The sequence below is a fragment of the Pipistrellus hanaki genome (assembly GCF_964339955.1).
Source record: "Pipistrellus hanaki genome assembly, chromosome: 4".
Classification (NCBI taxonomy): domain Eukaryota; kingdom Metazoa; phylum Chordata; class Mammalia; order Chiroptera; family Vespertilionidae; genus Pipistrellus; species Pipistrellus hanaki.
In genome coordinates this window covers 95,693,395-95,714,309 of record NC_140506.1, presented here as the reverse complement: position 1 = coordinate 95,714,309, position 20,915 = coordinate 95,693,395, and the positions used below count along the sequence as shown (strand labels likewise).

The following is a 20,915-nucleotide window of genomic DNA, read 5'->3' as shown; positions in this document are numbered from 1 at the left end:
CATAAGATTGGGGTCTGGTTTCTTAGCAGAAAATGAGCACAGAGAAGTGTGGCAATGAGGGGATAGTAGTTGATTGAAGGGTCTTGAATTACCAAAAGAATAAGAACATATATGTAAGATTTCATGGTTTGGGGTCTGGGATCCTCGCTAGAATGGGGCAAATTGAAAGGATGAGGTGTGAAGACTTGGGGCTTAGGATTCCCCCAGGAAATGGAGGATTCAGAGAAATTGGCCATTGGAGGTTTTGGTTACAGTTGCCTGGGCTTGAAAGAATTGGTTGTGAGCCGGGGTGAGAGACAGGATGGAGGTGGAGAGCGCTGGATCAGGGTACTGGGTTTGTGTCAGAGCTCAGGGACTCACATGCCACCAGAGTGGGGCAGAGTGAGGGAAGATCGGTAGCTGGATAGAGAATGGGGGCCCAGAAAGGACTCGGGCAGGGCAGCGGCATTCTTATTGGCTAAGGGTTTCCGCTAATGCCCCCGGCCCCCCGTCTCTACTCGGCGCTGTCCCCAACTGTCACCTCCCTGCTGCGCTAGTCTCCGGCTGTCACTGATATCCCTGGGCTGGCACCGCCTGCTGGCAGTACCCCTCCCCTTTGGCCTGTGCTAAAGTGAGCGAATGCGCTCATTGGCTGACGAGGCAAGTTCATTGCACATTTTGCCCGCCCCCCAGCTGTCATTCCTTCTGACCTTCTTGGGAGACGTAAAGAGTATTTCAGTTCTTCCTATTGACTGCGGATGCTGTCTGTCACCGCCCAAATAGATGGGACTGTCTGTCAATCTGACCTCCGCCTATTCCTTTTCATTGGCTGCCGTTTTATCGTTTATATTAGCCAAGCCCGCCTCTTCTCGCCCTGTACCCGCCTCCTGCCGCGGTCATTCACGCTCCCGCCGTTCTTATTGGCCAGGAGGTTCAGCTTCCTGATTTTCTATTAGTTACTCCTTTCGTCCCGCCTTCTCCCACCTTCACCCGTCCTCTCATTGGCCTTATACCTTTTCTCCATTTCCTCTTCCCACCTCCAACCTCGCCCACCCGTACAACGATTGGCAGAAACCCAGTTCCCTTTCTCCTATTATTCGCCCAAACCCTCCAACGAGGCGGGAGCAAAAAGAAGCGCGATGGGACGGCCCGCGCGCAGGCGTGAAACGCCGGAACGCTGGCCGCTCCGCCGGCACCCGGCCGTGTGCGCAGGCGCGAGGTCGGTTGCTGCCCAAAGCAGGAGGGAGGGGGCGGCGGCGAGAGCGAACCGGGTGAGAGGGCGCGACAGAGACCCCGGCCCCGGAGCCCCGGGCCCGCGCGCCGCCTCCCGGCCGGCGGCCGCCCGCGCGCCGTCCCCGCCCCCAGCGCGCGCCGGGCCGCGCCCTTCACCTCCCCTTCCTCGACGGGCGGCGCGGAGCGGCCTGAGGGCGGCGCCTTCTGCGGCCGTCCCGGCCGGGAGGGGGATGTGAGGGGCGGCCCGCGGCCATGGAGACGGGCCCGGCGCCCCTTGTGGCCCCGCCACGCCGTCATGGCGCCCCCGCGGCCCCCTCGCCGCCGCCCCGCGGCTCCCGAGCCGGGCCCGTCCTGGTGGTGGCTCCGGGGCCGCCAGTGACCACGGCCACCTCAGCCCCGGTCACCCTGGTGGCCCCCGGGGAGGCGCGGCCCACCTGGTTACCGGGGCCGACCCAGACCTCGGCCCCGGCTTCAGCTCCGATTCCAGCCTCAGCTCCGGCCCCGGCTTCAGCTCCGATTCCAGCCTCAGCTCCGGCCCCGGCTTCAGCTCCGGCCCCAGCTCCGGCCCCGGCCCCGGCCCCGGCTCCGGCCCCGGCTTCAGCTCCGGCCCCGGCTTCAACTCCGATTCCAGCCCCAGCTCCGGCCCCGGCCCCGGCTTCAGCCCCGGCCCCGACGGTCACGAGCAGCACAGTGGTGGTGCTAACGCTGGAGGCCTCAGCCGAAGCGCAGGTCTCCCCCGGCGCAGAGGTCCTGGTGCCCGCGGCAGTCCCGACGTCAGTAGGGGACCAGACGTCAATGGCTCAGGCCGGAGGGGCAGACTCTCCAAAGATGGAGGAGACTAGAACCTCACCCGCCTCTGGATCGGGAGTCTCCAACGGGACCTCCACCAGAACCCCTTCCAGAACGGCTCCCGGAGCGCTGACCGCCAAACCCCCGCTTGCCCCCAAGCCGGGAACCACAGTGGCCTCAGGAGTGACTGCACGGATTGCAGCTGCAGCAGGGACAGCAGGACAGGTGACAAGTGGACATGGAGCTGTAGCATCAGCATCAACAGGACAGGTTCCAGAGGACCCCTCAGGGCCTGGCACAGGGCCTTCGGGGGCTAGTGAGCCTCAGGGAGCGGTGGTGATGGTGACCCCTGCTCCAGAGCCTGCAGAAAACTCGCAGGATCTAGGCTCCATGTCCAGCCTGGGGCCTGGCATCTCTGGGCCCCGAGGGCAGGCCCCAGACACCATGAGCTACTTGGACTCCGTGAGTCTCATGTCTGGGACCTTGGAGTCCTTGGTGGATGATGCGAGCTCCATGGGCTCAGACTCAGAGATAAACGGGCTGGCCCTTCGGAAGACGGACAAGTATGGCTTCCTCGGGGGCAGCCAGTATTCGGGCACCCTGTGAGTACCCGGTGGGCACCCTGTGGGCTGCTTCAGTGAAGCAGGTTTGGGGAGGGGGAGAAGCAGCCCCGCCGCCTCTGAGGATGCAGGGGTGATTAGAAGGTGTGGGGTACCTGGCAATTGCTGGCGTGCCCTAGCCTAGAGCATCCTCACCCGGAAGTTCTGCACGTGTTTGTGTTTCAGAGCAGGTGTCAGGAGTTCTGGGTTTGAGCCTAAGCTTTGCCTTTGGCGTGTTGTGTGCCCTTGAGCTGGTGTCTTCCCTGTTTCCGTGCTCGGTTTCCTCTGAAATGAAAGGCTGGATGGAATGATGTCTAAGATCCCAGCTCCTTAATGTGACACTCTAGCTTTGAGCCAGATATTCTGTTGGCTGGGCAGGGATTCTGGTAGAGATCTTTGGTCCCCTGGTGGGAGAGTCTGTGAGTGAAGCAGGCATCTCACCTTCCTCACAGCCCTAGGTCTGATGGGGTGGGGAGGTGAAGTCTGGTTGATGGAGGGAGACCCTGAAAACAGGGTGTCTCTGCGGAACAGAGGACAGTCTTGTGTTTTCACTGAGGGAAAGGGGGTGGGGAAGGTCTCTTCCCCATTTTCTCATCTCCCCAGCCCAGCTTACTCTTTCCTAGTTCCCTCCCGGGGCCTGAGTCACTCCTGAGGTGGGGGTGTGATCACCTCTGACTTCTTCCTTCTCTCTCTCTGGATCTTGCATGTTGTTCCTCTACCCCTCTGACCTGCTGTCAGTTCAGCATCACCCGAGTACCCAGGTGGCAGGCCCTGAGCAGGATATTAAGTCATTTCAAGTTGCTCATCATTTAGAGCACATGTGTCAAACACAAGGCCCGCGGGCCAAATCCAGCCCGCCAAGCCTTGCAATGTGGCCCGCACCGCGCTGTCATCACTGCACTCCGCTGTCAGTTTATGACATTGTCAGTTTATGACTGTTCAGTAAACCATTCGGCCCGCGATTTAGGCTGGATTTTAGATTTTGGCCCCTTCTCTGATTGAGTTCGACACCCCTAATTTAGAGGGAGAAATAAACCTATATACTTGGTTCCAGTGTATGTTAGGTTTCCCTTAGAGATGATCACAGGATTTTGTGAGCACCTGGGGAAGGGATGTTAGCAGTCTGGGAATCCTGCTAAAGCTAATCGGAATCTTAAAGAATATGTAGGATTTAGTCATGGCTGGGCCTGTTGGGGTTAGTGGAGTACCTGCCTGGTGGTGAGAGAGTATTCTAGTTAGGGATTATCAGCCACACACACACACACACACACACAAAATCAGAAAACCTTTGCGCACCAACCTTCTTGGTCCTGTAAGGGGAAGGCAACTGAAATTTGACCCTGATGCTTTCCCAGGCTTGAGGGATGTGTTGTACCCAATTTACAAATGAAGAAGCAATTGAATGAATTGCTCTACTCAGTCTGGATGTCTGTGATCAATGGTTCTCTCCTTAATACCATGTTATCCTAAGGAACTCTTGGATTGAATTGGATTTTAGTGAGGCCCACGTGTATGCCAGGCACTGTGCTGAGTGTGTTTCTCTGCTTTGTAGTTGTGTCCCTCTAAAATCCGTCTTCTGTGCTGGAGGAATCTACTAGGTGGAAGGCTGACCAGGCCATACCTTAAAAACTTTTAGGGGCTCCCCACGGGCCACAGGATAAGGTCCAAGTGCTTTAGCCTGCACATAGGCTCCTCGTTATCTGGCCCTGCCAGCCCCCCTGGTCTTCTCTCCTGCTGCTCCTCAGCATCACTTACTGCCGTGGTCCTGTTGAACTGACATAGTCAGGCCAGGGATACCTTTCTGCCCCTTTCCTGCTAAGCTCTACCCAGTCTTTTGTGGCTTACTTCTCCAGGAAGCTTTCCTGATATCCACTTCCCCTACTCCAATTAGATGCCTCTTTTCGTCATTTTTTATTTTTGTTAATCCTCACTGGAGGATATTTTTTCCATCGATTTTTAGAGAGGTGGAAGGGAGAGGAACAGAGAAACATTGATGTAAGAGAGATGCATCAATTGATTGCCTCCCCTACACCCTCGTGAACCTGCAACTGAGGTATATGCCCTTGACCTGAATCAAACCAGGGATCTTTCAGTCCGAAGGCCTACACTCTATCCACTGAGCAAAACCAACTAGGGCTTATTTTTAATTTATTTTTATTGATTTCAGAGAGAAAGGGGGAGAGAGAGAGAGATACAAACATCAATGATGAGCCTGGCCAACGTGGCTCAGTGGTTGAGCATCGACCTATGAACCAAGAGGTCACAGTTCGATTCCCAGTCAGGGCACATGCCCGGGTTTCAGACTTGATCCCTAGAGTGGGGCATGCAAGGAGGCAGCCAATCACGATTTCCTTTCATCATTGATGTTTCTGTCTCTCTCTCCCTCTCCCTTCTTTGAAATCAATAAAGATATATTAAAAGAAAAACAAAAAAGAAACATCAATGCTGAGAGAGAATCCTTGATTGGCTGCCTCCTGCACGCCCCACAGGAGGGATCAAGCCCACAACCCAGGCATGTGCCCTGACTGGGAATCGAACTGTGACCAGGATCCTAGTTCATAGGTTGCATCTCAACCACTGAGCCACACTGGCCAGGCTCTTCTGAGCATTTTTAAAAACATATATATTTGCCCTGGCTGGTTTGGCTCAGTGGATAGAGTGTCGGCCTGCGGACTCAAGAGTCCCAGGTTTGATTCCGGTCAAGGGCATGTACCTTATTTGCAGGCACATCCCCAGTGGGGGGTATGCAGGAGGCAGCTGATTGATGTTTCTAACTCTGTCCCTCTCCCTTTCTCTCTTGTGAAAAAAATCAATAAAATATATGAAAAAAACCCACATATATATATATTTTTTATTAATTTCACAGAGAAAAGGAGAGAGAAATAGAACATTAACAATGAGAGAATCATTGATCGGCTGCCTCCTGCAAGCCCCACATTGGGGATCGAGCCCGAAACCTGGGCATGTGCCTTGACTGGGAATCGAACTGTGACCTGGTTCATAGGTTGATGCTCAATCACTGAGCCATGCTGGCTGGGTGAGCCCTCTATTTTAATAGTCCTTTATATTACAGTTTCTCAACAGACTTCTCATCTTTTTGTGTGTGTGTTTGTTATTTTTAAATATATTTTTATTGATTTCAGAGGGGTAGGGAGAGGGAGAGATAGAAACATCAATGATGAGAGTCATTGATTGGCTGCCTCCTGCATGCCCTCCTTTGGGGATCGAGCTTGCAATCCAGGCATGTGCCCTTAACTGGAATCGAACCTGGGATCCTTCAGTCCACAGTCTGATGCTCTATCCACTGAGCGATACCAGCTAGGGCTCTCATAACTTTGTGATGTAGGTTGTGACATCCCTGTTTTACATATGAGGAAGAGATTCAGGTTATCACTTATCAAGACACCTGACTTTTTTTTTTTTTTTAAATATATTTTATTGATTTTTTACAGAGAGGAAGAGAGAGGGATAGAGAGTTAGAAACATCGATGAGAGAGAAACATCGATCAGCTGCCTCTTGCACACCCCATACTGGGGATGTACCCACAACCAAAGTATATGCCCTTGACCGGAATCGAACCTGGGACCTTTCAGTCCGCAGGCCGACCCTCTATCCACTGAACCAAACCGGTTTTGGCAAGACATCCTGACTTCTAAGGACAGAAATGGGATTTGAGCTCAGGTCTGTCTGGAAACCCAAGCTTGCTCTTCCATTCCACTCATCTCCTGGCATTGGCTCCTAAAAGTAACTGTTTCAAGACTGATGAGGACCCTGGCTGGGTAGTTCACGTGGTTAGAGCATCATCTCTATATGCCAAGGTTGCTGGTTTGATCCCCAATCAGACCACATAGAAGAATCAACCAATGAATGCATAAATAAGTGGAACAACAAATTGATGTCTCTCTCTCTCTCTCTCTCTCTCTCTCTCTCTCTCTCTCTCTTTCAAATCATTAAAAATATTTTTAAAAAGTCTGTTAAAAGCAGACTGATGGGGCATCTTGATGTGTAGCTCTGACATACAGTGAGCAAACAGTGTAAAGAAAGCTTCATTTGCCTGGGAATCGAGTTATTTCAGAGAGGAGGAGGTAAAGAGAATTGCAGATGGCCCAAGGGAATCTCAAAAGTCTGATAGGAGGAAACTCAGTGCTTCTTAGAAGACAGAGAAATACATTCTATATTTTATTTTATGGATAATAATTGTTATTATTTCCTGCACTCCTATATGTATTATTTCATATAAACTGTCAGGCAGATAATGTTTTTCTCTCCATCTTATACATGAGGAAATTGAGGCTTAGAGGAATTAAGTGACTTACCCAGGGTCATACAATAAATACATGTTAAAAGCTAGAACTTGAGCCGAAACCATTTGGCTCAGCTGTGAAGCGTTGGTCTGCCGAATGAAAGGTCCTAGGTTCAATTCCGGTCGGGGGCATGTACATTGGTTGCAGGCACATTCCCGATAGGGGGTGTGCAAGAGGCGGCTGGTCGATGTTTCTCTCTCATCGACGTTTCTAGCTATCTCTCTACCTTCCTCTCTGTAAAGAATCAATAAATTATATTTTTTTAAAAAAGCTAGAACTTGAATTCAGATCTAATGCTAACTATGGTTTTAAATATTCTGTACTCTCACTAGAAGTAGGATTTAAACACACCTCTGTATAGAAATCCAACATGGGGTCTCAACTGTGCAGATTCCTTCCAAAGGGAAGAAGTCCTTTCAGGTGGTTAACGAGGGCCTTGGATAGTTGAATGGCCAGACCTGATGTTTGGTAGCTCAGAATGTTTTTATGGCCAGTCTCATGTGAGCCTGGAGAGGGGGCTTGCCTCAGTTCCCTCGGCACTCCTGGTGTTATACTACCGCTACTCACCCTTTCCATGCTCCCCATTTGCAGAGAGAGCTCCATTCCCGTGGACGTGGCTCGGCAGCGGGAGCTCAAGTGGCTGGAGATGTTCAGTAACTGGGATAAGTGGCTGTCACGACGTTTCCAGAAGGTTTGAGAAGGCTAAGTGGTGGGCAGGGGCAGGGTGGGCCCTGGTGCTCTGGGGAAGCCCAGGAACATGACAGTATCTGCTCTGTGGAGCAGCCTGGGGAGAAGTGGGCCTGGGCCTGGGGGAAGGAGTAACTTTAAAGATAAGCCAGGCCATGTCAAGTGGAGTGGAGTTAAGCTTATGGGTGTGGGAGGGTGTTCCAGGGAGCCTGAGGATTGTCGGGGAAAACGAGGCTGGGCTGGTCCCTGAAGCTGTTCCCCTGCCTGCCATTCTGCCTTAGGTGAAGCTGCGCTGCCGGAAGGGAATACCCTCCTCCCTCAGAGCCAAGGCCTGGCAGTATCTGTCCAATAGCAAGGAACTCCTGGAGCAGAACCCGGGCAAGTTTGAGGTGTGTCCAGGGCGTGGGGACATATGACTCTGGCTGAAGGATATCATCAGCTCCCTCCAGATCCTGAGGTAATTGTTGCTTTCCCCCTGCAGGAGCTGGAACGAGCTCCTGGGGACCCCAAGTGGCTGGATGTGATTGAGAAGGACCTGCACCGCCAGTTCCCTTTCCATGAGATGTTTGCTGCTCGAGGAGGGCATGGGTAAGGTGGCCTGGCCATGTGGTTTAGGTAGCAAACATTTGTTGATGGCTCCGGGTAGATACAAGATAGTTGGAAGCAGTTCATGCTCTCTAGGACTTCTAGAAGGCTGATCCTTCATGGATTGAGTGTCAAGCCATATAGAGGGAAGTGACATGGTGGGTGGGGTTGGGGGGATATTGTAGGGGCAAAAAAGGGAGGCACAGCAAGGGCTCATTGCATTTGAGCTGGGCTTTGAAGGCTAGTTGGGAACGGAGCAGGGGACAAGGTTTTCCTGCCTGGGGGGTTATGCAAGCTGTGTTTGGGCAGTGAGGTTGGGTAGTTGAGGCTGGAAAAGTAGTTTAGGGCCTATTCACCAAGCATCCTTAAATACTGTGCCAAGGCACTTGAATTTTTGTTCTTTTCCCCAGGCTTTTCCAAGATGTATTTTTACTGCTCCCCAGTAATATGCAAGTTGATCTTAGGTGGTTCTCGAATGGACATTTTTCATCAACAAGTTCATCCTTTCAGCAAATGTTTATTGAGCATCTACTATCTGCTAGGCACTCTTCTAGTCACAGATGACAGCAGTGAACAAGAGACAAAAACTGTTGCCCTCATGGGGCTTATTATATTTTAGTGGGGATAGACAATAAGATGAAAGAAAGTATAGTGTATGTGAAATAAATGATGGTAAGTAATTAAGAGGAGTTTAAAGTAAGAGGGTAATAGAGAATGTGGATGGAAATTGGGGTTATAAGTGATTGGATCTGATTTAACATTTTATTTTTTTTAAATATGTTTTTATTGATTTTTAGAAAGAAAGGAAGGGAAAGGGATAGATAGAAACATTGATGAGAGAGAAACATCATCGATTGGAAATTAGGCCAGCAACCTGGGCATGTGCCCTGACCAGGGAGAACTGGTGACTTCTTGGTTCATGGGTGTATGGTCAACCACTGAGCTATACCAGCTGAGCAGATCTTTATTTTACTTTTTTTGTTAATCCTCACCTGAGGATATTTTTTTCCATTGACTTTTATATAGAGTAGAAGGGATGGGGAGAGCCAGAGAGAGAGAGAGAAATCAATGTATGACTAATACATTGATTGCCTCCTGCACAGGGTCTAGGATTGAGCCTGCAACCCAGGTATGTGCCCTTGATTGGAATTGAACCTGAGACCCTTCAAGTCTACAGGCCAATGCTCTAACCATTGAACAACTGGGTAGGCTGACTTGTATATTTTAAAAGGTTCATCCTGGCTGCTGTGCTAAGGATAGCCTATAAGGAGACAAGCACAGAAGCAGAAAGAACAGTGAGGAGACTCCATAATTCAGGAGAGAGATTGAGAGATAAGGATGGTAGCAGTGGGACTACTGGGAGAAATGGTTGGATTCTGGTTATATTTTGAAGGTAGAGCCAAATGGATTTGCCAGTTGGTTAAATGTGGAGTGTGTGAGAGAGAGAGGGACAAGGAGGAGTTATCAATGACTCCTAAGGTTTTTGGCCTAAGAAACTGGGAGAATGGAGTTACCATATACTGATATGGATGGGGAAAACGGGGGGAAAGTAAGTTTGGGAGGCATATCAGGAGTTCACTTTTGGAATGTGTAGTTTGAAATGCTTATTGGACATCAAGATGGAGATGCCAAGTAGGTTGGAAGTAAAGATAAGTAGGGATTTCGGGGAGAGGTTTAAATTGGAAAGAAATTGGAAAGTGAAGACCTGTCACTCTCCAGATGGGACTAAATCTCACCCATGGGTCTGGATAAGGTATCAAGGCAGCAAGTGTGTAAATTAAAGGAAGCTCAGAGATTGAGCCCTGCAGCTCCAGCATCTCAATGAACATTTCAGTGAACATGGACTGGGAGAAGAAGCTGGAGAGGTAGAAGGAAAACCAGGAGTATGTGATTACTGGAAGCAAAGGGAAGAGGGGTTTTAGGATCAGCTGTATGAAATGCTTCTGATGAGTCAAGTAAAGTCAAGCTGCAAATGGACCTCTGGACTAAAACTGTGGGAGGTCACTGGTGACTTGGATAAAAGCAGCTTTGTGGAAAACAGTATTAAAGGCTCACTGGAGAAAGGGAAGGAAGAAATAGAAGACAGTCTATACTCTGGTGGAGTTTCACTTAATAGGTGAGGAAGGAACAGTGTGGTATTTGGAGAGGAAAGTGGAGTCAAGAAACTTACTTTAAACTAAAGGAAATAACAGATGTAGTTCGCCAATGGGAATGATATGGTAAGAGGGAGGAAAATTGATGATGCAGGAGAGATGGGAAGGTTCCTGGAGATGGCCTGTGTAGGGGATGGGACCCAGTCCCAAGTGGAAAGGCTGTGCTTGTCCAGAGTCCCTGACAATTCACCCATTGCAACAGGGGAGAAGGCAGGGCATAAAAGCAGACAGGCATTAGGTAACTAACTAGTATCTCAAACCTGTCATTTCATGGATGCTATTGCAAAGTGGAGAATAATAGTAGGGGTGGAATGCGGATAAAGCACAAATGAAGATCACACTTCAGTGACTGAATTTTGGGAACACGATTGTAAGCAGTGGTCAGGAGTATGTGTGTGACTGGATGCAGGGAGGTGATCTGGAAGGTCATTACTTTTTCCTGGGTAAGTGATGAGGGTGTGAGCTGTGAAGTGGCTGTGAAGGAACAGATGGAATAAATTTAGGTCCGTAGTGTTGCGAAGACTGGTGATTAGCCGTGGGGAGTAAAGGAAGGCTTTCTGTTTTCTGATGTGGGGTTGAGTGGATGGAATTGCCAGACACAGCGTTGCGGCACCCTCAAGGAAGAGGAGCAAGTCTAGGGAAGAGATCTTATTCTTTTGGCTGCAGGTCTAAGGCACACCTGGCTGCCCAAGCCTTCACCAAGAACCAGGGCCCATTGGTGGTGGTTTGGGAGGGGGTGTGATACAAACAGACTGTGCTAGAGGAGGACAAGCTGTGGCTATTGAAAGCTTCTGCAAGAAGATGACCTTGAAGGTTTGTTGGATGCTGGCAGATGGAGAGAGCGGACACAGACTGCTGGGAATGGTAGGGAGCACGTGGGGTGTGCAGGCAAGGGTGGAAGTCTGCAGCCTGGAATGTTTTGTGTGGCCTGAGTCTTTGGTTTAAGCTTGATAGGCAGGACTAGGAAGGGGGTTGAGGTGTGTGGTAGTCAAGCTCAGAAGTTAATCTGGAATTAGATGTAGGAGGGGTCTGGGCTGGGGCTGGAGGCTGGGCAGGTTTAGTTTGGGACAGAGAGCTCCCAACTTGTGTGATTGCCCTCATGGTCTTTCCCAATACCCACAGGCAACAGGACCTGTATCGGATCCTTAAGGCCTACACTATCTACCGGCCCGACGAGGGCTACTGCCAGGCCCAGGCCCCCGTGGCCGCAGTGCTGCTCATGCACATGCCTGCTGAGGTCAGCATACTCTGGTCCTGGTTGGGGGCGGATGGGGAGGATCTTGGCTTATAGTGGTGAGGGGGGAGCTCTCTCGCCATTTCTCAGGCCCCTCCCTCCTTGTTTTTGTTCTTCTTCAGCAAGCCTTTTGGTGCCTGGTACAGATCTGCGATAAGTACCTCCCGGGTTACTACAGTGCAGGGCTGGTGAGTATCGGAGGGCTTGGTACAGCAGGCTGTGACTTTTCCCCCAAGGAGGTCCTTTTCCTGCCCCACCCTCTGCCCTTCTGTCCCCTCTGCTCTGGGCCTTTACCACTGAGGTGAGGTGAGAACTCCCTACTCAAGGGAACCACAGTAGGCCCCTTCTCATGGCTCCTCTCATTTCCAGGAGGCCATTCAGCTCGACGGAGAAATCTTTTTTGCGCTGTTGCGCCGTGCCTCCCCACTGGCACACAGACACCTGCGGCGGCAGCGCATCGACCCCGTGCTCTACATGACAGAATGGTTCATGTGCATCTTTGCCCGCACCCTGCCCTGGGCTTCGGTGCTGCGGGTCTGGGATATGTTCTTCTGTGAAGGTACATTTGTAGGGGTTTTCGTGTGAAGGTACATTTGTAGGGGTTCTCGTGGTGCCTACCAGCGCTTGTTGGGTCTGGGGGTTGGAAACTGAGGCCACCATCGCAGAGCCTACTCTCCCTCTCAGGAACCGGATACCCATGGCAGCCCATTTCTCATCTTGGGACCTCAGTTTCCTCATGTGTGCGGTTTACAGTAGATAGTGTTGGGAGCTGTGAGTCCCTCCTACATGGGACATGCTGAGATCACAGGCATGGTCACCAGTGCTGTCTTCTCCACTCTGCAGGCGTAAAGATCATTTTCCGGGTGGCCCTGGTGTTGCTGCGGCACACACTGGGCTCAGTGGAGAAGCTGCGTGCCTGCCAGGGCATGTACGAAACCATGGAGCAGCTGCGCAACCTGCCGCAACAGTGCATGCAGGAGGACTTTCTGGTGCATGAGGTAGGCATGAGAGGCTTTGGCAAAGCCCAAAGCTGCTCCGGCCATCCCCATCTCATCTGCATTTGGTACCCATTTCTTCTTCATCTAGGTGACTACCCTCCCAGTGACGGAAGCACTGATTGAGCGAGAAAACACAGCCCAGCTCAAGAAGTGGCGGGAAACCCGGGGGGAACTACAGTATCGGCCCTCACGGCGACTACATGGCTCCCGGGCCATCCATGAGGAACGCCGGAGGCAGCAGCCACCCCTGGGCCCCTCCTCTAGCCTCCTCAGCCTCCCCGGCCTCAAGAGCCGGGGCTCCCTGGCAGCTGGAGGGGTCCCATCTCCACCCCCTCCTTCCCACAGGGCCAGTGCTGGGCCTGCCCCAGGGCCTGTGGTCACCGCTGAGGGACTGCACCCATCCCTTCCTTCGCCCACTGGTAACAGCACTCCTCTGGGCCCCAGCAAGGAGACCCGGAGGCAGGAGAAGGACCGGAAGCAGGAGAAGGAACGGCAGAAACAGGAAAAGGAACGTGAGAAACAAGAAAAGGAGCGTGAGAAAGAGCGGCAGAAACAAGAGAAAGAGCGGCAGAAACAAGAGAAAGAGCGGCAGAAGTGGGAAAAGGAGCTGGAGAAGGAACAGCAGAAGCAAGAGAAGGAACGGCAGAAGCTGGAGAAGAAGGCCCAGGGCAGGAAGCTCTCGCTGCGTAGAAAGGCAGATGGGCCTCCAGCCCCGCAGGATGGTGGGGAGAGGTCCTCAGCCTCCGAGACCCGGCAGGACGCTTACTTCTGACCTCTGCTCTGGGGCTGGACTGCATGGCCCCCCTTTCCCCTCAGCCAAGAGCAGACCCCTCAGTAGGCTGTCCCTCTTTCTGAGGAAAGTGGCTTGATTCCCCGTCTCCTTCCAGCTGCTGATCCCTTCACAGCCAGGACAGTCAGTGCATGGGGCAGCTGCACTTCCCGAGGCAGCTGTCGAACAAGTCTGGAGCCCCTCACCTCGTTAGGTCCAGCTGGGGTCTCTCTCTTGCCCCAGTTCCCTTTGGGGTCCCTTTCCAGGTGCTGTCCTGATTGGCCTTTTGTCACCAAAGGGGTGACTCTTGGCAATGGGGGAGTCAGAAGTTTTCAGATTCTTACACTCCAGTTGCTCCCCTTACCCATGAAGTGGAGGTAGGTTCCTTTTTCTCCAGTCCTGCCTGCCTCCCCCACTTCCTGGCTGGGGGCCTCCCTGACTTCTGGACATCTCTTTGTTGTAATTATGTATAAAGGACCTGGTTGGCTCAGGGGTGGGGTGTTCGCTTAACCTTCTGTCCTTTGGTTCTCCTTCCACAACGTTCTTGCACTCTATTTAAGGGGACATGCACTGGAACAGGAAATGTCCCCCACTTCCTCACCCACTACCCTCTGCTCTCCTTCCTATCCACCCACCTTTCTCTGTATTCTCATGCCTCCCCTGCTCTGCCTCACCGGGACTCCCACCTTTCACCTTATTTCCTTCTAACCCTCCAGGCCCTATTGGAAAAGGGGTCTTTTCTCGAGCTCCAGGGGGTGGAACCCAATGTTTACATTCTCTTCTGTATCTGCCCCCACCCCATGTGGCGCTTTGAGGAACCAGAAAAGAACCTGCTATTATACCTGGGCATGTCTTCTGCCTTGTTATTTGATGAAGGGGTTAGATTAGAATAAGGACTAGAGGCAGGGGGAGCAAGTGATGAGTGAGCCAGGATCTATTAAAGCAGTTGGCTGGTCTCGACAGGGAGGTACCCCTCGGTCTTTGGTCCCTCTCTCAGTCATTCATCAACAAACAGCGGTTGAGCTCCTGCTCCATCTTTGCCTGGGATCGGCTGCCTCCATTGGTGCTGGCCTCCTGAAGCCCTCTACGTATCACCTGCAGCGCCCGGATCTCCTTCCCAAAGCGCTCATGCAACTCCTGGAACCTGGAGTGGGGACTGAGGGTGGCTAGAAGGCCACAGTCCTGTGGGGGAGGGGGATGTGGGAGTCAGCTGGGTTCTTGGCCAGCTGCTTGGTACAGCTTTGGTACTGAGCCTAGGGGGTGGGGGAAGTAGCACAGCTAGTTGCCTCCAGCTCACCCCAGCCTGAACCCACAGCCAGGTTCCTAGCTCCTGGTTTTCTGCTTCCAGCTTGGACTGCCCAACTTCTGTGCCCTCTACCCCAGGGGTCAGGATGGTAAAGGCATAGGGTTCTGTGGCCCCAAAGCATGGCTCCACCTGGCAGTTCTCCAACAGGATGAGGCCCAGGGGCATGCTGTCTGCCTGGTGCTCCTGGGAGGAGAGGTTTCCCCGGAAGATGAACCAGAGACGCTGGTAGCTGGTATTCTGGTCCCCCTTCGTTAGCATGACGCCCTTCCGTCTGGAACCTGTATTCCGTACCTGTGGGGGAAACAGCACAGACTTTGGGTGCAGTTTCATGGTGGTATACCCTGGAGGTATACCCTGGAGGAAACGGCAGGAGTGGTTCATCTTGTTACCCTGGGGACCCCATGCTGCCCTCCTGTGGAGCCAGTAGGCTCTTTGGGCACAGCCTTAGCTTAGTGGGATTCAGACTCTTGAGTGTCCCCCAAAACTAGGTCTTGTCCCCGCGCTTCCCCACCACAGCTCTGCCTCTTGGGCCAGATTACAGAACCTGGGAAGGGCCACTGGGCTGGGGCCCTGTTTGCTAAGACCGGGTCTTTATTCCGCGGCTGTGGATGGAGAGAGGCTCTGATGCCCGCTCCCAGGTCTACCTGAGATCTGGGCCCAAGGGGTGCCCTTTCCACGTCAGAAACCTGGAACTAGCGGGGGCTTGGGGTGCGGGGTAAATTAAGGGAGCCGAGTCTGGAAAGAGCCCCACAGCGGCCAGGGGCCTCCAGCGGGCTATCGGGAGGGCCGGGCTTACCCCAGGGAGAGGAGCAGGACTGGGCCGCGGCCTAGGAGAGGGCGGGTGGCTGGAAGCCGAGTGGGAGAGAAGGATTTCCAATGGGTGGTGCGGGGCGCAGAGCCCTCGGCCGGCCTGAGGAAAGGTGGCGCAACCTTAGAAAGAGGAACTAGGGCAAGAACCCATTGGCCCTGCTCGGATTTCTCTCCACCGTGACTCTGGGCGCCCCTCTTTCTCCCCAGAGCCTCTACTGCTGTGGGAGGGAGTGAACCCAGCTGGCGGCCATCCCTCTCGAGAGTCCACAGTCCCGCCTTCCCGTCGTATTCCTCAAACAGTCACTTCTGAGGGGCGGGGGTGTCCTCCCCGCTCCACACGAACTCTCGCTCGCTCCGTCAGTTGGTCCCCCCCTAGAGCGAAGCTACTTCCGGTCTTCACAGTTCTCTTCCGGGTGAAGGCCGGCGCCCCGGATGTAGCCCTGGCGCGAGCAGCTCCGCTTCCCTTTGCCAGGCTGCCCGGGGCCTCAGGTGAGCGCCGGCGGCTGCTCGGTCCCCGTGGCTCTGCCGCTGCTCCATGTGCACGTAGCCCGCGGGTTGGGGGGCAGCCCGCGGCGGAATTGGGAGTTCGGCGCAGGGAGGAGCAGGGAGACCGGGCGCTAGGTCCTAGGTCCTCGCGGGCCTCACGGATCCGAGGGGGCTGGTGGAGGAGCGGGTGTCAGCCCGCGGGCCGCGCCGCGACCGGGGCTGCGGGAGCCGGGCGGGGTGGCCGCGTGAGGAAGCCGGTCTCCTGGCGTCCAGGGTGGCGGTGCCGGTGGGAGCTCCGCCGTGTGCTCACCGCTCGGACCCTGCTCCAGCAGATCTTCTGGGGGCCAGGCCGGGTCCCGGGGGCCTCCTGTCTGCCAACGCCCCTTTCGGCCCCTCCTTCCGTGCTCATTCCCCGCCAAACCGGACCTCGGACGTGCAGGGGGATGTCTGTGGAGCGGAGGGCCCTCTTGCGGTGAGTGTCCTCGCCCAGTCCCTAATCTGCACCTTTTCCCCCAGCTCGGTCTGGGGAAGACCCCTCTGTCCCGCCATGTCGAAGAGGAAAGTGACCTTCCAGGGCGTGGGGAGTGAGGACGAGGAGGATGAGACCAGTGCTCCCAAGAAGAAGGTGAGGAGGCCAGGCTCCTGGGTCCTGGGGAGGAAAAGGAACTGGAAGCCCGAAGCGGGGAAACGTTTCGGGGAGAAGGAAAGGGCAAGCTTTTTCATGTTCTCTGAGAAATGGGTTTGGAGGATTTTCATGTTGGGTCCAGATCCTAGCGCATTTTGAGGAACAGTCGGGTGCTAAAGAATAAAAATAAAAAGTTAGCCCTAGCTGGTTTGGTTCAATGGATAGAGCGCCGGCCTGCAGACTGAAGGGTCCCAGGTTCTATACCGGCCAGGGGCACATGCCTGGGTGCGGGCTGGATCCCCAGTAGGGGGCGTGCAAGAGGCAGCCGATCAATGATTCTCTCACCATTGATGTTTCTATTTCTCCCTCTCCCTTCCTCTCAAATCAAGATAATATATTTGGGGGGGGGAAAAAAGAAAAAATAATAATACTTTTCCTCCCACCTTCAAGTTCTTGTAACTGGGCCAATGATCAAATTAACAGGGGAAAATCAAATTTTAATACATGCACATGGGAAATTCACTTAAGCATGAAAATCCCAGACAGTGAGGCAACATTAGGTATATATGACATTTTGGACAAAAGAGTAAAATGGCTTCTTATTTTTATTTAAAACAATTTTTTAAATTGATTTCAGAGTGGAAGGGAGAGGTAGAGGAAGATAGAAATATCCTATATAATAAAAGTCTAATATGCAAATCGGCTGACCAGCAGAATGATGGGCAGAACGACTGGTTGCTTTGATGCGTACTGACACCAGGGGGCAGACTCTCTGCAGGAGCTGCCCCCAGTTGTGGCAGGGGGCGGGGTTGGTTGGCAAGTGTGCGGCACCAGGCCAGCCAAGGTGGGTGCCAGCCGGGGCCTTCTGATTGCCCCACCAGTCACCCTGCAGATCAGCCCTGGTCGCCAGCCAGGCCTAGGGACCCTACCTGTGCACGGGTTTGGTGCACCAGATCTCTAGTCAATAAGAGAATCGATCGGCTGCCTCCTGCATGCCCTACACTGAGGACTGAGCCCACAACCTGGGCATATGCCCTGACTGGGAATTGAACCTCGATCTTTTGGTTCATAGGTCGACACTCAACCACTGAGCCACACTGGCTAGGCAACTCTTAGTTTTTAGAAGTGAGAATTGGGCACTTTACAGGTAGTTGAGGAACAGCAGAATACACATGGCAGGCAAATTCTTGCTAGGCAACTCAAGAAACAGTGAGTCACAGGGACTCTAGCTAAAAGCTGTCTTATTTACCAAGCTTAATTCAAATTAGACTGAGGTGAACATCCTAAGATTTCCTCCCTATAATGGGTTTCTCTTATCTGAATCTATGGGCAGGAAAGCAGGGAGGGCCAAAGGTTCTTTCTGAGCCTTGTTTCTTAATAGCTTAAAATTAATATTCCAAAAAGGCAGTTTCAGGTTGGCAAGACTTTGGTTCCCTTCAATAACCAGTAACCTGCATCTGTGGACTGTCTGGCTCCTGCTCACAGCTGGTGGACCCTGTGGCTGGGGCAGGAGGTCCTGGGAGCCGCTTCAAAGGCAAACACTCTTTGGACAGCGATGAGGAGGATGATGAGGAGGAGGGGTCCAGGAAATATGACATCCTGGCCTCAGAGGATGTGGAAGGTGAGTTATCCCCAAGAACTGACTGCTGGGGGGACAACTGGGAATGTGAACACAGAGGCTCCTGTCTCTGGCATGCCAGCATGGACACCCGTGTCTTTGGTGCAGGCCAGGAAGCAGCCACGCTCCCCAGTGAGGGAGGTGTGCGGATCACACCCTTCAACCTCCAGGAAGAGATGGAAGAAGGTCATTTTGATGCTGATGGCAACTACTTCCTGAACCAGGATGCTCAGATCCGAGACAGCTGGCTGGACAACATTGACTGGGTGTGGCTCAGGGGCTGGCATGGCTGGGGCCTGGAGGCAGCAAGTGCTTGGGCCCTACTTGCAGTTTGTAGGAAATAATCCCCCCCCCCCAATTTTCACATTACAGGTGAAGATCAGGGAGCGGCCACCTGGTCAGCGCTCACCGTCAGACTCAGAGGAGGAGGACGGCCTGGGCCAGACACCCTTGAGTGCCCAAGCCCTCCTGGAGGGCCTTCTGGAGCTGCTGCTGCCAAGAGAGACAGTGGCTGGGGCACTGAGGCGTCTGGGGGCCAGAGGAGGAGGCAAAGGGGAGAGCAAGGGGCCCGGGCGGCCCAGCTCCCCCCAGCGCTTGGACCGGCTGTGCGGTTTGGCCGACCAGATGGTGGCTCGAGGCCACCTTGGTGTTTATCAGGAGACGAGAGAACGCTTGGCCATGCAGTTGAAGGGGTTGGGGTGCCGGACCCAGGGACCCCTTGACTCCACGCCCAAACCTTCTCTGGACATGTTTGCTGAGGAAGTAGCAGAAGGGGAGCTGGAGACCCCAACCCCTGTCCAGCGAGGAGGTGAGACTTAAGGGCGGAGGTGGGTGTGGTGGCAGGGGCAGGACACTGGAAGCCCAGATGGCTTTGCTTGCTATTTCAGAAGCAGAGTCACCAGGACCCGGTCTGCTGGATGTGATGTGGGAATATAAGTGGGAGAATACAGGTGATGCTGAGCTATACGGGCCCTTCACCAGCAGCCAGATGCAGGTAAGCCCCATCTGCCTCTTCTCCCCTCCCTGCCCTCCCTCAGTCCTCCTCCAGTTCTGCCCTCTCTTCCTGCAGACTTGGGTGAATGAAGGCTACTTCCCTGATGGTGTGTATTGCCGGAAGCTGGACCCCCCTGGTGGACAGTTCTACAACTCAAAACGAATTGACTTTGACCTCTACACCTGAGCCTTCCTAGGGCCAGCTAGTGGCTCTTTCTTTCCTGGACTCTGGAGGAGGCCCCAGTTGCCTCAGGCAGTGAGAATATTGGGGGCCACTTTTCAGTCAGTTTCCTTCCCCAGTAAAAGCCTATAGTTGTGGCTGTCCTGATGGCCAGAAGCCAGGGACCTCCACAGCCCCTTTGGATTTGCCTCTGCCCCGAGTATTTTCTCATGAACTTGCTCTTGGAGAGTTTCTGGGTTTTGTTTAGCACTCCTAGGGGCAGAGCCCGGGCTGTCAGGTGTCCGGTGGCCTCCCCACCTGGACTGCCCACCATCGGAAAATCCCTTCACTCCCGGGTCACTCTCCAGGATTGGGAGCTCCTGTGTCCTGTTCTTAGGTCGTTGGCTTTTAGGACCTCAGTCTCTGTCCTTGCAGCCAGGATAGGATAGAGCCGGAAGTGGAGACGTCAGGCCTTGCAGGGCTGGAGCATCGGTTGGGTGTGAGCAGGAAGCCTGGTATTCACTGGCTCCCACTGTCTCAAGCTCCTTAGGCGAAGTGCAAACTCAGCATTGGCACTTGAAGGACCCTTGAAATAATAAAAAATAATTTAAAATATCTCTCTAAGACCAATGACATAACCTGGGACAACTGCCCATTGAACAAGCACTGAGGGGCTGTCCCTCACTGGAGGTGACAGTGAATCAGAGGGTTGGCACAGACCCAATGGGCTCCTTTCCCAAACCTTTCTCGGTACCAGGTGTTTTCTGCCTGGCATTTGAGGCCCTGAAGCTTATATTTTCTGGGCTCCCACAGTGTGCCTAGCACAGGACTGACGCCTTGAGGGGACTAAGATAACTGAGCTGGTCCCCTTCCAGGAATTCAGAGTTGTGGGGGTGAGGGAGTGGGGTGGAATTAAACCATGTCTCAGGTATAATTCTATAAGACCTGCCCCCCCCCCCCCCCAATCCCTCCACTTTTCACCTTGGCTGGCCATTGGGCTCTCATGGGGAGCTGTCAGCTTACTTCTCAGAGAATTGAATGAGTTGATCTAGGACCTAGTTTCTAGGTAATGGCCTGGAGGCTGGGTCTTCTAAAAGCTCCTGGGTGTTTCCACTGTGGCCCAGTGGAGAACAACGACCTGGCTCCCAAGGCAGTTACCCCTGGGTAGGGAGTTCCTGGACCTCTGGCAGCCTAGCTGATCGTGTGTGTGGCCAGGGCTCTGGTGGAGCTGGTTAGTTACTGGAGAGCTGAGCACCAGAGGCAGGGGACACCTGGGGGTGGAGGGGCCAGGCCGGAACGAGGGGATACCTGATGCTCTAGTGAGGCCTCCAGTTTCTGTAACAAGCACACCCACTCTAGTGCTGAGCTAGACCTCGTTTTCATTGACTCCAAGATGCCTTGGGTTGTAAACGGTTTACTTCGTGTCATTAAAAGGAAACCCTACCAGTTACAGTTGTAGTGTCATCCATTAAAAAGTGCATCGTGATTTCAGAAGCGTTCAGGAGTGAGAAGTAGGTCTGTAAGGCCAATGAAATAAGTGTTCACCTGTATGTCCCCGGTGCCTGATTCATGGGCGGTGCTTAGTG

The 20,915-nt window shown here is 53.4% G+C and overlaps 4 protein-coding genes across 4 annotated transcripts in view; 2 read left to right on the top strand and 2 right to left on the bottom strand.

Moving 5' to 3' along the window:
- The window catches only part of MYL11 (myosin light chain 11), an 87,635-nt gene that overhangs the window by 4,174 nt on the left and 62,546 nt on the right, over positions 1-20,915 (bottom strand). The window lies entirely within an intron of this gene.
- TBC1D10B (TBC1 domain family member 10B) lies at positions 1,097-14,177 on the top strand. The gene is made up of 9 exons (XM_084883017.1): positions 1,097-2,603; positions 7,497-7,596; positions 7,874-7,981; positions 8,074-8,180; positions 11,453-11,567; positions 11,687-11,752; positions 11,934-12,123; positions 12,408-12,562; positions 12,651-14,177. The coding sequence occupies exons 1-9, from the start codon at positions 1,465-1,467 to the stop codon at positions 13,332-13,334; spliced, it is 2,664 nt and encodes an 887-aa protein (XP_084739143.1). The 5' UTR covers positions 1,097-1,464; the 3' UTR covers positions 13,335-14,177.
- Positions 14,166-15,820, bottom strand: LOC311622197 (uncharacterized protein). Its single transcript, XM_084883099.1, has 4 exons — positions 15,752-15,820; positions 15,434-15,547; positions 14,767-14,928; positions 14,166-14,513 (listed from the first exon to the last, which is right to left on the bottom strand). The coding sequence occupies exons 3-4, from the start codon at positions 14,893-14,895 to the stop codon at positions 14,325-14,327; spliced, it is 318 nt and encodes a 105-aa protein (XP_084739225.1). The 5' UTR covers positions 14,896-14,928; positions 15,434-15,547; positions 15,752-15,820; the 3' UTR covers positions 14,166-14,324.
- Positions 15,541-20,770, top strand: CD2BP2 (CD2 cytoplasmic tail binding protein 2). The gene is made up of 7 exons (XM_084883081.1): positions 15,541-15,936; positions 16,450-16,558; positions 18,044-18,179; positions 18,285-18,442; positions 18,549-18,984; positions 19,064-19,170; positions 19,246-20,770. Exons 2-7 carry the CDS (start codon positions 16,481-16,483, stop codon positions 19,354-19,356), a joined length of 1,026 nt encoding a protein of 341 aa, XP_084739207.1. The 5' UTR covers positions 15,541-15,936; positions 16,450-16,480; the 3' UTR covers positions 19,357-20,770.